Source organism: Lissotriton vulgaris, chromosome 2_1 (genome assembly GCF_964263255.1).
Source record: "Lissotriton vulgaris chromosome 2_1, aLisVul1.2, whole genome shotgun sequence".
Classification (NCBI taxonomy): domain Eukaryota; kingdom Metazoa; phylum Chordata; class Amphibia; order Caudata; family Salamandridae; genus Lissotriton; species Lissotriton vulgaris.
Window position 1 is genome coordinate 791,750,792 of NC_141687.1, and position 14,956 is coordinate 791,765,747.

At 43.3% G+C, this 14,956-nt stretch overlaps 1 protein-coding gene across 1 annotated transcript in view; it reads right to left on the reverse strand.

Moving 5' to 3' along the window:
• Positions 1 to 14,956, reverse strand: part of CIRSR (corepressor of RBPJ and splicing regulator) — a 197,100-nt gene that overhangs the window by 14,660 nt on the left and 167,484 nt on the right. The window contains exon 7 of the mRNA XM_086956153.1: positions 8,882 to 8,988. Within this exon, the coding sequence (XP_086812279.1) occupies positions 8,882 to 8,988 (107 nt within the window). The remainder of the gene's footprint in view (positions 1 to 8,881; positions 8,989 to 14,956) is intronic.

The following is a 14,956-nucleotide window of genomic DNA, read 5'->3' on the forward strand; positions in this document are numbered from 1 at the left end:
GAAGTGTCTACACTCGCTGGTGGGTCGCTCCGACACTGGACAGGCCGTGAGGCCTGCTCACCCTCCTCGAGCCTATCGCTCCCGGATCCCACCGACATGCACGTCCCGGGCTCCGGCTCTTGGCGGTGGTGTAGGACCCGCTACTCCTGCTGTTGCACCCCCCGCTGCTCCTCACCTCTCGTACTGTTACGGGCCCATGGGGCATAGGTTCACTGCGTGTCCGGTTGAGGCAGGTAGCTTCCCCCTCGCGTGGAGTAGGCCCCACGGAGCGGTGACCGTTCCCCGACCCCTCCTTTCACCGTTTCCGTAGCTCTCTCTGTCGTTGTGCTGCTGGGTGGCGCTGCACTGCTCCGTTGGCGCTCCGCCGGGCTCCTTTGAGTGTGGAGAGGGTCCGCCCACCGGGCCAGACCGCACGGGCGAGCACAAGCACCGCCGGCACCAGGCCGCAAACTCAGCCTCGAGTTTGGCGTTGCCGGAGTTCAAGAGCGCCCCAGATAGCGGCACCACAGTGCGACCAGCGCGGGCCCACCACGTCACATCCGCAGCGGTCGGGACTCCCGCTTCAGCCACCGGAGTCGGGCTCCCTTTCCAGGAGATCCGGGAGCGCTCCCAAAAATGGCACCTCTGGGGGTGGGTAGAGCGCTACAGGGCGTCACTCCGCTGGCTAGGCGCAGCTCACACTAGGAATCGCCTCAGACCCTGCTAGGGCGTCTCTCTGTCCGCCGCCAGTTCATGCGGCCTCCGTCACCTCGCCTCAACCGCCATTGGCGCCGCAGGAAATCAGCTTCCATCGCACAGACTGCGGCCTCTCGGGTCCCCAGGCTGGTAGGGGGTTCACCACTATTTCCCCACCCCTGCTATGATGTCGCGGGTGAGAAGTGCTGAATTTACGGTCTGGGCCGGGCAGGCTTGGAGGAGCACTCGGGATATGCGACCTCTAACTCCGCCATCTTGGCCACGCCCCCTCCGAGAACCATTTAGCAAAGACCGTGCACCTTGCAATTTAGAAGAAAACTCGTTGGTTCCAGCGTAGCATTACCAGTTTTACACCTTTGCCAATAATAAGCAGTTTAGTTATACACAAGTTACAATCCTTGGGACTGGTGTAAATTTTTAGGATCATAAGGCTTGGTGGGCACGAATTGCTAGATATATTAAAGCTATTAAGAGTTTAAGATGTCTCAAGCCCATTCCGCTCTTGAGATTACAATGCATTGTTTCCGGCATGGTTTCCATGCCGGCCTGCCCGACATGGAAAAACATAGCAGAAAGGGTGTTTGGGGGCCCGCAGCAGGGCACCCTTTGGTGCACAGCCTTCACTTTGAGGCCGAGGGGGCACCTATGGTGCCCCCTGTTGATCCTTGCAACTTATGGCAGGCACCATGAGGTGCCTGCTACGGGGTACAGGGATGAACTACACCTCCCTTTCCACATTTGGAGCTTGTCTTATGGCTAGTTTACAGCTGTAACATGAGCTCCCATTGAGAAAAGGGACTATGCAACGGAACTGTGTTCAGTCGCATTGAAATAAGCCCGTCGGGACCGGCAACCGGGTGTCGGTCGGTCCCATGAAAGAGTCAGCGTCCAAAGGAAGTGATTCCACCTGACATCATAATAAGCCCCTAAGTTTAGACTGGGAACAGGAATAAATTATTTCTTATATAGATGGAAGTGTCACCAAACTAGGTCCCCAAACTGTGATAATTGTAAACACGTCATTGATAATGTTGAACATGTTCTCTTCTTTTGTCCTGCTTATGCCAAACCCAGGCAGAGATAGGTCAAACAGCTGTGCACTCTCTGGGGTGTGAGGGCATACCAGGAAGGTTACCGTATTTTGAGATAGGACACTAGCCAGGCAGTGGTATTTGGTGTTAGTCAATACCTTTACACAGTGGGGCTATATAGGAAAAAGCAGGGTGTGTCGCTTTATTTGGTATACTTGCTTTTACAATAGATCAGTTATCTTACTTGTGTCCCACGATGACTGCAGGGTGCACGTGTTTTTGATAGGTACAGCGCCATATTTTTAATGGAAATGTGTTAGATGCTGTATTTATTTTATAGGTAAAGCCCCTTTTGGTTACCAAACTGCTCAAAGCAGAGATGGTCTGTGTCTGGGGACATTTTGCTTTTATCTGTTTTAAATGATTTTTCTTCTTGTAAAAATTGTTTTATGATCTTAAGTATTTTTATCAAGCTAAAATCTTTTTGACAAGGTTATCAATTGTACATTAATAATGTTTTTGTATGCTTTTATAGCTTAAAGAAACAAAATAAAGGTGAAGCTAAAACTGAATATACAAGTGAGGTTTTTGTAACGGGCACATCCTTGTTTTTTTTTACATACTCTTAAATGTGACAACTCAAGAAAAGGAGGCACAGTGAAATAAGGTAATTGCCTATGGTAACAAATGTTGTCAAGCAGATAAAACATGTTATCAAGTAGACAAACAGTGTTTAAAACCAGGTTTCCTGGTTTTACATTACATCATTTGGCTACTTGATGAAGGAGAATGGAACTTGATGAGTAACATAAAGGCATGGGTGGCAAAAGCCACAAGACTTGGCTTGAAGTTCCAAAAATACTTCTTCCAGAGCCAGAGCGCAACATCTGGCCTTCTATCGCTCACCCACCCCTAGAAAAGTAACTTTTACATGTCCAATAGGTTGATATTTTGTTGCAAGATCAGCTGTAATAATCATAGTTCAAATTACACCTGAACCCCCACTTGAGAACCGTCAATAACATGGAGAGTTACTATTGACGGATACATCATCCTGCACTGACACAACTCAAACTGATTACCCTACATTCAGACTAGTTTTGGTCTTTGTAGCTGTAGTCTCGAAGACCATCATCAGGACAGATATTTTTTGCAAAAAAAGGTGCCCCAGGATGCCAGGATTATTGGGGTGGTCGAATCTATGAAATTGTGAAACGTCGACCTGCACACCATCTCCAAAGGAATTTTTGTTTGGAAGAGCTATAATGATTTATGTTCTCTAATTGCTCTCACCTGATTAAAAGGAGTGGTGGTTCTGTTATGAATTGTTTTGTTGCATTGATTTACACATCCTTTCATGACATATTGCATTAGATTCAAGATTTTTTATGTATCCCCTTTTATGAATTTGCAATCCAGCAATTAAATACAGAATATATATTTTCTATAAAAATAAGCTCCTCGGTGTGTTACTTTTGCTTTAATAGATTGATAATTGTTGTCCTGTGGACACTTGCGAGATAGTTCATGTATGACAATCTCACTGATTAAGGTATCAACAAGTAATGTGAAAGATAATGATCAAATAAATCCCTTGTAGACAACTTTACCTTGTTTTGAACATTGCCCAAGCCTACAAGGGTTGATTGGGTTACCCTTTCGATAATCACACCACTACAAGAGCACACATTAAATTACCTAACACCCATGAACATAAGCATATGCCTATAAATGCAACCGCAGAATATTTGCTCTTCCTGCAGTACTACATGCCTATTCAGTTCCATCCGTAACTAAAAGTGCAGTGCAAGAGGGGAGAGTGTAGTTAGGCTGTGGGATAGTACTGGAAAGAAAATTGAGCTGCACCTGTGGTGAGTGGTGTGGGAGTTGGGATCGGTCTTAGTCCATGGGGATCAGACAAAATGGAGTGGTGAAACCAGATGAAGGCTGCAGGAGTAGAGCAGCACAACAACTAAGGTTGAAGCACTGAAACTGGGTCTATGAGCTGATGTGGGGAACTGAGAGGTGTGTGCTGACTAAGGGTGTGGTGCAGGTGGGGGAAGAAAGCACAAGGTGAGGAGGTACTTGCTGCTCCTGCACTAAGCCCTATTGGCCTTCATAACGACCATTGTGACGAAAGAGGAAGGTCACCTGTGGCCAGACTTGCTGTTTTGCTGCTTCTGAAGCAATGATGTAGACCAGTATCTTGGCTCTAATTCTGTTGCTGCAGCTCATCTTGGAGAGGAAAAAAGGCTGTAGGGGAGCCGGTGAAGTTGGGGAAAGTGAACTGCGATTGTAAGTTGGTATGGGATGAGAGACTGCCATGATGCCGCTGAGAGACGGAACTCCAGGTTAAGGCTGTAGTGACCAGCGTTTCTGGAGTGCCAAGAAGGTTCGGCAGACCATAAGCCACTGCGTCATCATGCTGGATGAAGCTGCCATTTTGGGTGAGGCAAAAACCCTTATTTGAAAGCTCTACTCACCAATACCTCTACTGGTAATGCTACTGCTGGCTCACAGAGCAATGATCTTAGTCAGTACTATCACATCATTTTGGAAGGGTCTTCCTCTTGTACACTGCCATGTCATTATGTTTTATCGAGGCAGCCATGTTAGTTGAGGAAATACCACTCAGGAGTCAATAGAAGTGCAACAAGCACTCTTTCCTGGTAGCACCACACAAGTTCTGCCCAATCAAATGCAGTACACAAGGTAAAAATGTTAGTGGAGCCAAAGCCCCTCTCACTGATGTGCTTCTTAAAGCTCTTTTTCTGTTGGTCACTCAAGATATGGCAACAATTGAGCTATCAACCCAGATCTAAAAAGTATGACTCAGAAGTACAGAAACAAATCCAATAAGGAGCTTAAAAAAACACATAATCGCAGGATACATTAACTTAGTACATTAATTTATCTAATTACTTTAGTTCAATTCACAACATTGTAAAAAATTCCATGCAGTTTTATTTCCACATATGTTCGAAAGTCCAATCAAATTCCTCAGGAGTCTTGTATGTCAGTTTTAAACCTCTTTATTGAAGTTTATTCAGTATCACAATTGCACTTCAGCCCAGCCAACATTTTTTGTCGATGCAGACTTCATCAGGGTTAGGTATAATCGTGAATTGGCACTGAATGAAGTAAAACTCTGGTAAAAAGTCAAGATAATTGGATAGACGGCGTAGCACCCCTTGGCCAATCTCCTTCGTCTGAATCCCAATTCCAAGTCACGCGTTAAATGGCCTGCAGGATTCAGACAAAGGAGATTGACCAGGGTGTTGTCACAATGTTAATCTTGACTGCCACCAAGACCTAATCTGCCCTCTTCACCACCATAGAATATGATGCTCCTTCCTCTTTAGCCACGGTAGGGGGGAGAAAGCATTCCAGTATCTGGGGATGTGTCCAGACCACTGGCATCCCCAAGTTCCTCACACCAGTTCATACTTTCCTAGCATTCTTACTGGTATTCTAAAGGGTCCAGTGACCCCTCACATTCTTCCCAGAGGCCTAGCATTTCAGAATAGGGCTCAGGAGCTGACCTAGGACACGTGGGTCCTAGGGGTGGCTCCTCTGCTAAGGCAGAAGAGCGTCGCCCCACTGCTTTTCAGCACTGTAAGGACAAATAAAATGATAATAACTTAATATAGTGTTGTTGATGACGCCGGTGGGTGGAGGGCAATTCTTGTAATACGTAAAATCAGAAAGTGTCACCCGTGCTGTGGTGTATGCTCCTTGCAGCGGCAGAACCATCCCGGACTTTAGGTGGACTCATTTTCTGGGGAGAGGGTCAGCATCCTATCCTGCTCCTGCACAGGTCTCTTGGGAGTGACATAGTCCGGCCACCATTGCGAGCACCGAGGGCATGGGAGTTGGAATTGGATGACCCTTTACTGATAGAGTCTGGGATCGAGCATGTGCACTTGTTCGTAAGGTTTCCTGCAACAGCAGATTCAACCATATTTACTTTAATTATCTTCACTGAACTTACATGAGCCCTTACATTTTTAGCAAGATCTAGTCTGCTCAAGAGTCAAAGTGCCCTACGTGTGGGACGGATGGCGCCACCTTTCTGCACAGGGCATGGGGATGTTGGGGCATACTGGACTCCAGATTGGAATGTCGCCCGTGAGGTGTTTATTAGGAATGATGTCACAGCCTGAAGGCAATAAAATACCTTATAGATTTGCACAATTGGCAGTTCTCCTATAGAAACACAGTGGCCATTAGCTGGATGGGCACCATGCGCCTCACCCACACATGTGGGTCAGGGATGTCTTGGAGTGGGCAGTTGCCAAGGAGCAGAACACTAGGCTGTCTAGGTTAGACAAGAAAGTGTTTGATGATATTGAAACATGGGTTTTAGTATTGGAATGGTTTCACCCACATGGGGCAAGTACTGATGGGTCTGACAAGGACTCCAGCTCTGAAAAGGTAGATGTAGAATTCCTCACCTATGCACGTTTTGTGGGGATTTGGATTTCAGGCATGTCCTTAAGAGGCACTTTGATGCTGCCAGACCCAGTGTGAGTTGAAGAACTGGTAAACTTAAAAAGTGTGCATCACAATGTTCAATGTACCATCCTTGGCCAGACTGTCTTTAGTTTACAAAGAGTCTTTATTAAATCTATTTTTTTTAAATGTTCTTAATGTGATTCCCAAATACTGTTTGAACCTCCATATGGACTAATTATAATGAAGGATAATAAAGATCCACTATTCGCAAACAGTCTACGATGTCCTAGTTCTCTAAAAATACCTATATGGGTATTCTAAAAAAGGATCAGATTTATGTACCCTTTTTTATTTGTTTTGACATTTTTGTCTGCATTTATTCATATTTCTTTTTTGACAACTTTATCTGTATTTATCCATATTTATTATCGGTTTAGTGAATAAAATAAAGCTGGAGCTGGTATATTTCCACATTTATGTAAGCAATAAATATGCAGTCATGCTGGAATGCCTGCCCGGTTTCAGTGATATTAACACCCGCAGAAGATAAATCAATGCACTTATATGAAAATATGCAAATTTCAGTAACTGCCTTACGGATATCTACTGCTGTTTAAGTCTCTTTTCTAAAATTCCTTTTTTTAACTTCCTTATCTATCAATCCGTACAGGTATTGGCGTGGAAGTCATGTTAAAGTATATTTAGAATCACTCAAGAAGCACCCAATTTCCGTTTTTATCCACATTTAAAAATAAATACAGACAAGAAAATACATGGTTTTCTGTCTGTATTTATCTGTAAAAATCAGTAAAAACGGAAAACAGGGAGCCTTAATTATAACCCAGATCCCCCACAAATCTATGAGGTCCAACATATATAGTCTGGTAGTAAACAAGTCTTCATGAAAAGGTAATACATTGCTGTATGATTGTACAAAGAAATAACATGCATCATGTTTCATTCAAGGCAAAGAGGCCAATTAAATGTTGTCTGAAGATATTTATACTATGTCTTGGGGTGGGTATTGCATGTAAAGCAATACCAAGCCATTGGTTTTCCAGGTGCTTGTTTGTAAAGCACTACAAAATCAAAATACTGTAGGAAAAGCAAACACATATCTTATGGTAGCTCAAAACTGCACACTTAATTAAATATTTTCAATGTTTATATTTCCATGGTTTATTTTTTAAATATTTTTCACTCGGGAAACTGAACAGACTTTAAAAAGAACAAGCACTTTTCAAAGAAAATGCTTGCCAAGGACTACTTTACTTTTCAAAAGACTTACAACAGAAACATGCTCCAGCCATGTGGTCCTCTGAAGTAGCCCAGCAAGCAGATTTGCATGCCCCCCAGGAGAAGAGATATCTCCTTTTCAGTCATGTTAACTAATTAGCATGCCTCAAACACCTTCTGAGTACAGCAGTTGGCCTCTCCCGCAGTGCAATAAAAGCCTTTGTGTGTGAAGGCCTGAGCTTTTGTGCAATAAGTGAAATGCTGGAGATAACAAAACAAGCATTTGCAATGTAATAGTCTCGCATTTGCAAGAGTTTAAGCTATTGGTATTGTAAATGACAATGCCTTTTATTTATCTATTTCGATAATGAACACATAAATAAAAGGCAATTTCATTTACAATGCTAATAGCTAAAACTCTTGTATATGCGAGACCTATTTAATTTCAAAGAAGCGGCCGCCATTGTCTCTGGCTGCTTGGAAAGTTAAAGTGCGCATGGCGTGCAGAATGTTGCAGGAAAGCATTTTGTGACTGCAGTAGGAGAAACTCATTAAAGAAAATAGTGCTTACAGACTAAATAAGACATACCGTGAAATAACAGAAGTAAAAGGGCCAGTCCTCATGAGAGGTTACAAAATGAAGACAAGGAGGCACTAAAGATATGGATGGAGAGTGGGCGGAGCTTCAAGTCCAAATCTCGAATACAGCATGCCTCACAGAGCAGCGCATGCGCTGCTGAGGGTCAACCTAAAAACAAGCCTTAAAATCTGCTCTTTAATCACACCCTGGAAAAGTATACCTGCTGCTGGGCTTTAACAGACTATCTGGGAGGGGTCGGGACCATTACAGAGACAGAAACAGATATTTGAGGACATATTATACGAGGGAGAGAGCAATACAATGCATGTACTCTCATGGAGTGCCGAATGAAAAGTAGTTTCTTAACAGTAGAAGGACAGAAGTCAGACAATCAAAAAGATTGAAAAGAGACTATATTCCATGCCTCTTCATAAGAAGAGGAAAGCAAGTCAAAGAATAAGAAGTAAGCAAACGAAGGTGGTGGTGATAAAGCCAAACAGTGGTAAGCAATGGGTGGGCTCTAAGCCCACTGTAATTTTTTGGTAGGATCCACAAGAGGTTTTCGCCTAAATGATGCCTGTAGGCAAGACCTAAAAATAGAAAGACATTTTCCGGTATGTTGCACCAATAATACAGAAGGTACACCGATTGCACGGAAGAAGAGAAATTTAATAAGATTTAATAAACTGTACCACTAAAAATATTAGGAAATCAAAGCTGCCGAGCTGAATAAAAGAAGGGAATGCTCAGACTGTAGGAATCATGCAGCCCTGTATGTGCAATTTATGGATAAGCAAATTTGAAAAAACACCAAGCAACAATCCCAAAACAATCCAAACTCGATTGAGATATTTTACCTTCCTGATAAAAAAAAAATCATTACCTGCGATGGATCATTTGCGGTCAACTTCCTTCCCAGCACATTTTGTTTCAGTGCGAACCCACTGTTTCTCATCTCTGCTATTAGCTCCGAGGGGTGCATTGATGGCCCTGTTCACAAAAATCACAGTTTGAACATATCATTGAGATCACTCTGCCTTTTTTCTTACTGCACAGTGGGAATGCGGCTGAAGCTTTGTTAACTAAAATCACAGCTAAATCAACTCAATAATCTTCTGCTGAGCAAATCATCACATATGATTTTCTAAAACAGCGGTCTGGAGATTCAGAATACAAAATAATTGCATTTTTCTTTTAAGCGAAAGGGGCTTCTCTCTTTGTGCAACTTTCTAATGCTGGAAACCATACCCTTGGGAACTGTATGATTGAATGTTTCTCATGGCAGAATAAACCAGAAAGTAGTCTGCAGCAGAATGTTGTGTTTGTCTAAAGACCCCATGCAGGTTCGCAGCAACAAAGCAACAATAAGGAAAATGCTGTGCTTGACAAAAAGCGCAGGACTGTGCTCAATATATTTAACAACCTATTTGTACTTTGCTCTTGTTGTGTTACGAGTAAGACCGTCAACTAAAAAATCATTACAAGCTTTACTGCAGAACATTTGGATGCATAGTCGGATGCCTGAATGTTTTTAAACACAAAACACTTAGGCCATGTAGGGTACTGGCAGAGTGGTGAATTCACATACAAATGTAATACCAAGCAGTAAATCCAGGCAAGTACCTGCCAGTACCATGCAATTACAAGTTAAACCCATGGAATGAGGAATTACTTGTGAGACCGGATTTATCAGTCGTAAAACCACACAGAATTCTCAATTACCTGCGATTTAACACATACATTTACCACCTATAATACGTATGTGGTACAAGTAATGCTTCTTCCTCAGTGTGGGGTGGAAATGTGATGAGAGGAGAAGGGAGGAAAGGGACAGATAAGGTATGCAAGGTGAAAAGCATTGAATGTTCTTTCCTGCCAGAAATAAAAAACTTGGGTGAAGAGGCTTCTCAAGCTTCTCTCCCCTCGCGTGATATTGTTATGTTTTTTGGTTCTTTTAGGTCTTGCCAACAAACAGCTCATAGTCGTATAATGTCAAAGACCTACTGTGGACAATACTCAGACTGAGCTTTGGATTGGTTCATTGATTACCAATGGTTGGCTTTATTGTCACTAAAATTAGCTTGCTTCTTATATGATGGCTTTCCAAATTTCTCCTTGTATCTGTCCCTCTCCTGGAGCATGGCTTCTATATTATCCTTTTGATTGGATCACTTGTGTTTTTCCACTGATTACTTTGAGGGAACTACTTTTTTCATTTTCTTTCATGACTCCATGAGAGTGAACACGTTTTCTTCCTCTGTCCTTCATGCACTGCTTTCCCACTCAAGTCCCCAAGCTCCCTACATCTCTCGACCCCAAACAAGCTCATCTGCTTCTTCACATGCTGCACACTAGCCCACTTGTTTTTGTCCACTCACTTTTTTTTGTTTGTTTTATATGTTGTGCAGACCCCCGCCCCCAAGTGCTTTCATTGCTTCTCCCCTGCTGATTGTCAGCACTTACTTATCCCCCACCCACTCTACTCCATCGTTGCTTTCCCCCTCTTCTTCTTTTTTTGTGTGCTTGCAGCTGCCCTTTGGTGCCTCGCCACCCCTTTCAAAAATACAAACAAACAAAAAGGGCTTTGGGGCCTCTTCATATTGTTTGTTAATTTGTTAATCACCTTCCCAAAATAGGTGTCTACCATCTTAGAATGCTACTAATACATTTAAAAAAACAGCCAACTCCACATAACGCACTGCGGTGACGCTGAGGCAGTCATGTCATCACAACACATATGTGCACACAATGGCCAATTCAAACATTTGCATCATCACACTTTATTTTGCTGATTCAGTCTGAATCAGCAATAACAACTTCTAGGTGTTGCCTTTGAAAGCGCACGGATTTTCGCTTCTGGGATATTTTGTTAACTAAAAGGGGGATAGTTGGCTTCATTGTCACTCTTATTTGCTGGCTCATAATTGTTCAGCGCGTGCCGTTTCACTATCTCTGTTTGTATCTCCCTTCCTCGGAGCATGCACCAAGTGCTGATCGCTTCTTTTTGATTAGTGTACTTCTGCTGCTTGCACTGGTACGGATGAAGGTTTTTTCCTTCTTTGCCTCTCATCGTGTTGTTGCTTACTTCTTTTACTTGTAGCATTCGAGAAGAGTGGATGTGTTTCCAGCCCGTCCCCACAGGTCTTGCAGCACCTTATCCTGCACAGAGGGTTGCAAGGTTGCTGGCTGGGCACTTACGTATCTGGTGCAGCTGCATTAGTGAGAGTGCAGGCCTGTGCGATGAGGAGAGGGCAAGAGGGCAGGACCTGTTGGCATGTGCAGAGAGAGCTGGGAGGTTGGTACAGCTAGTGGCAGAAAGAAACAGTGCGGCTCCGGGCCGTGCTGTGGGGCAACCAGGCTTTTGCACTCCGCTGCCTATGATCTGAACTTGCGTCAGTCACTCCTGCACTGCAAGCTTACATTATTCTTAGCATCTAGTTAAAAGGCAAATGTTCAAATGTTTACAACAAATGGCTAGACTTTTTCAGAGCTACGCTCCGAAACTTAAAGCAAGCATATTGCCCTATGAACGTGGATGGCAGTTTATGTGAAATGGCAGATGATGCTGGCGTGCATGATACTTACAGACTTTTTTTCATAATGTGTAGCAAAATACGTAAATCACAATCTGCAAACCAAACCCCTTTGCGGCGTGCTGGATTTATGGCAAACAATGAAATCCAGCTGAGCTCGAGTGCAATAGTGTGATAGCCACAGAACGCACAATTTTCTCAATTGGTGGAGAGGGATACCTAAGCAGATCTATTGCCACATAGACTCGAGGCTTTTAGTAACCAGACAATAAATGTTGAATTTGAAATTGAATGGAGACCACATCTTCTTCACGTATGTTCGATAGTTAAAATAATTATTTTCCCTTTTCTTAACATTATCTGTGATCCATTAAAAATGCAAAATATGAGAGGCAGGTGTGAAAATTGCGTGTCCCCGCTTCATTCCTTGTTAACCTAACCATCGTTTCTTGGAATGAGATCTTTAGAAATGACCAACGATAAATAGTGAATGATACAAGCAACCTGAACTACTGTAACCTAAGTAGCGAACTACCATGACAAGTACAATTGAAGAATAAATGTATGTATACTGCTGTGTGGTACGAAATGAAAATGCCAATAAAATCTGTTAAAAAAAAACAAAAAACCTGCTCATTGTTTCTCGGTGTACTACTTAAAAAAACATTTGTGGCTGTTTTTAAGTATTGTAAATAACCAATGTTACCATTACCCACTTTATTAACGGGCCGCCGCATGTCAACCTTTTAAGGCTGAAGGGCTGAGTCGACACTGCTGGACTCTAAACTATATCCTCAAAGTCACAGCAGAAGCGAGTGACTAACCTAACAGGACGAGGCATCACTGGCTAAGCTGCTGACTGGGGTTCCAGGCTAGAATCCCAACATATGCTCAACATACTGGGATTCTGGGCAAATCACTTAATCTCCTCGTGCCTAGAAAAATGAATCAGACCTAGTGTAATGTAACTGGTGCTCAGGTAAAGCACTTTTGGCCAGGGTTCGTACTATATAAAACTGCACACAAAAATTCCTCATGCCACCTATACTGTTACCTTTGTAGCACACTACACGTTTACAATCCAGTCCTGACTTGTCAAAGAGTGGCAGACCCAAAATGGGGTACCAACTCGAAATAAAATGAATATATGAGGTCAAAATGTATCACTAATGAAGAAATATGTCCACATGCATTTTACGGTTCAGAAAGAGCATGGCGGCTTGTGGTGGAGGTCGTCTGGGTATGTGCAATGACCCATTACTAGACTTCCACAGTAAATGAAGGTCTGGGTGGGGGTCGGACTGGAACCCAATAACTTTGGAGTCTCGCTTCTCTGTTTAACAATCCACATTTACAAAAGATCTGTCGCTTGTGAAGCACCAGTGCCATGGCAGGCCAAGGGCAAGCAGAGTTTTCTAAACACTTTCGTTTTTTTAATGTTTTATGTTCCATTCCAAGCTCAGTGAGTACCATTGGAGACTGTCTATGGATGCAGTGATGCGAGTCACTGGGTGAAGAGCTGGATGGGAGGGCTGACCATGTATGTGTTTACATAGGCCCATCCCTAAATAATGCACAACAATCAAGTGCAGAGTTGGACTGAGCCGAGGGGAAACATGCCACACCCCTGAAAAGTCGCTACTCTATAGAGGCACAGCCAATCCCATGCCATACAGAACCGAAACCCTAGAGGTATTGCATCACCACCAGCTTAACTGTAGAAAAATGAGAGATTAACACCAACACCCTACCACCAGAAAACCACCCTACCACCGACTCAACAGTACAAACACCCAAACCACCACCACCTACTTACCCTACCTACCACCATCACCAACCCTGAACCACAACATGAACACCCTAGCCACACGCACCACACCACCCACTACCACATCACCACCATACCCTAACCTAACTACAACTCCTCCCTAACCACCACCATCCTAGCCACCACAGTAAAATAACAAGCACCACCATCATAGCTACCACACTTTCAACCACTCTACAACCACCTCCCTACCACTACCATCAGCCTACCACCACCATCAGCCTACCCTCACCACCCTGACCTAACCACCACCACCCATTCACTCAACATGACTCAATTCCAGTAGAAGTTCTTTATTTTTATCTATCATTTTCAACTCATTACTTAATTGTTGTGTTCATGGAAAGTTTTGGTTTACGTTTGTGTTTGTTCACTCTTAACTTGTTCTCAACTGAAACTATGCAAGGTATCCACACTCGTTGGCGGCGTCATGTTGCAAGGATTTCTGCTCATACACAGAACTGTGCACAGAGCCCTAGGACATTAGTGAATTGTGGTGTACCAGAAACTCACCTCAGTACCGAGAAAACCCCAACCAGATAGCATCAGTGTCTCATTTGCTCTTCGTCCTATAGCAAAGTAACCAATGATTAGACAACCTAGAACATGTGACTTAGGACCATCTCAGGAACGGTGGGAAGTGAGAACACTCTTTTGTTATACTCTAATACCAGTCCACAACAGGAGTAAATAAGAGACACGGTAAGGTTAAAATGTTTATTTTAACGAAGTGATCTCATGCGCAGTATTTTAGTCAACATAAGCAGACATATGATTAAAATAATATGGTCAGCATGGTTACAATTCCATAAAATACAAAAGGAGGAATCAAATTACAATGGTAGTACAAACAGGTTATATAACGCCTAGTTTTAACACCCTCTCTAAATAGGAGCTATGTATTATAAACTAAAGAAGGTCTCTTGGGCTTGTTTTAGGGGACCCCATTACCTTTACGCTCAGTAAGAGTAAATTACATCTCGATCAGCAAGGATCTCTGCATCCCTGGAATCTTCCAAGTGTGTGAATAGCAAGTTTGCTATGATAAAGGCGCTAGAATCTTACCTGGCTCACAGCTGCCAAAATGTTGTGTCTAGAATGAGTTACTCGGACATACCGATAAACAGTCCTGCATGTTATAATAACCTTGACTGTTGAGCACTCACTGTTTAGACAAGGGGCACAATGTATGTCTAGAAATGTCGAAAAACAAACCTTTTCCTCACGTGTAGACCTTCGTGAAGGCTAACGTACAAAACCGCTATGCAGTGTCGTGTGCAAAAGCAGCAAAAGGTAAAATGGCGTTTAAACTTCTAATAAGCCATGCTAACATAACATGCACGCAAAAGTAGGCCCTAAACCATACTACACAACCCTTGAACACACTTAGTCCTGCTTCGAAGGATGGTTGAGTGGGCTTTCCTTCTTCCTCTCATTCATCCCTCCCATGGAGCATGGCCTCAATACTTGTGTCCATCTACTGCTTACATTTGAGAGACTCCTTTTTTTCTTTTTTGTTAAGCCCTACATGAGAGTGCAAGCGTTTGCCAGCTGTCTTCCTCGCATACTTCTCTTCGTCCCTCCACAGCGCTCTATA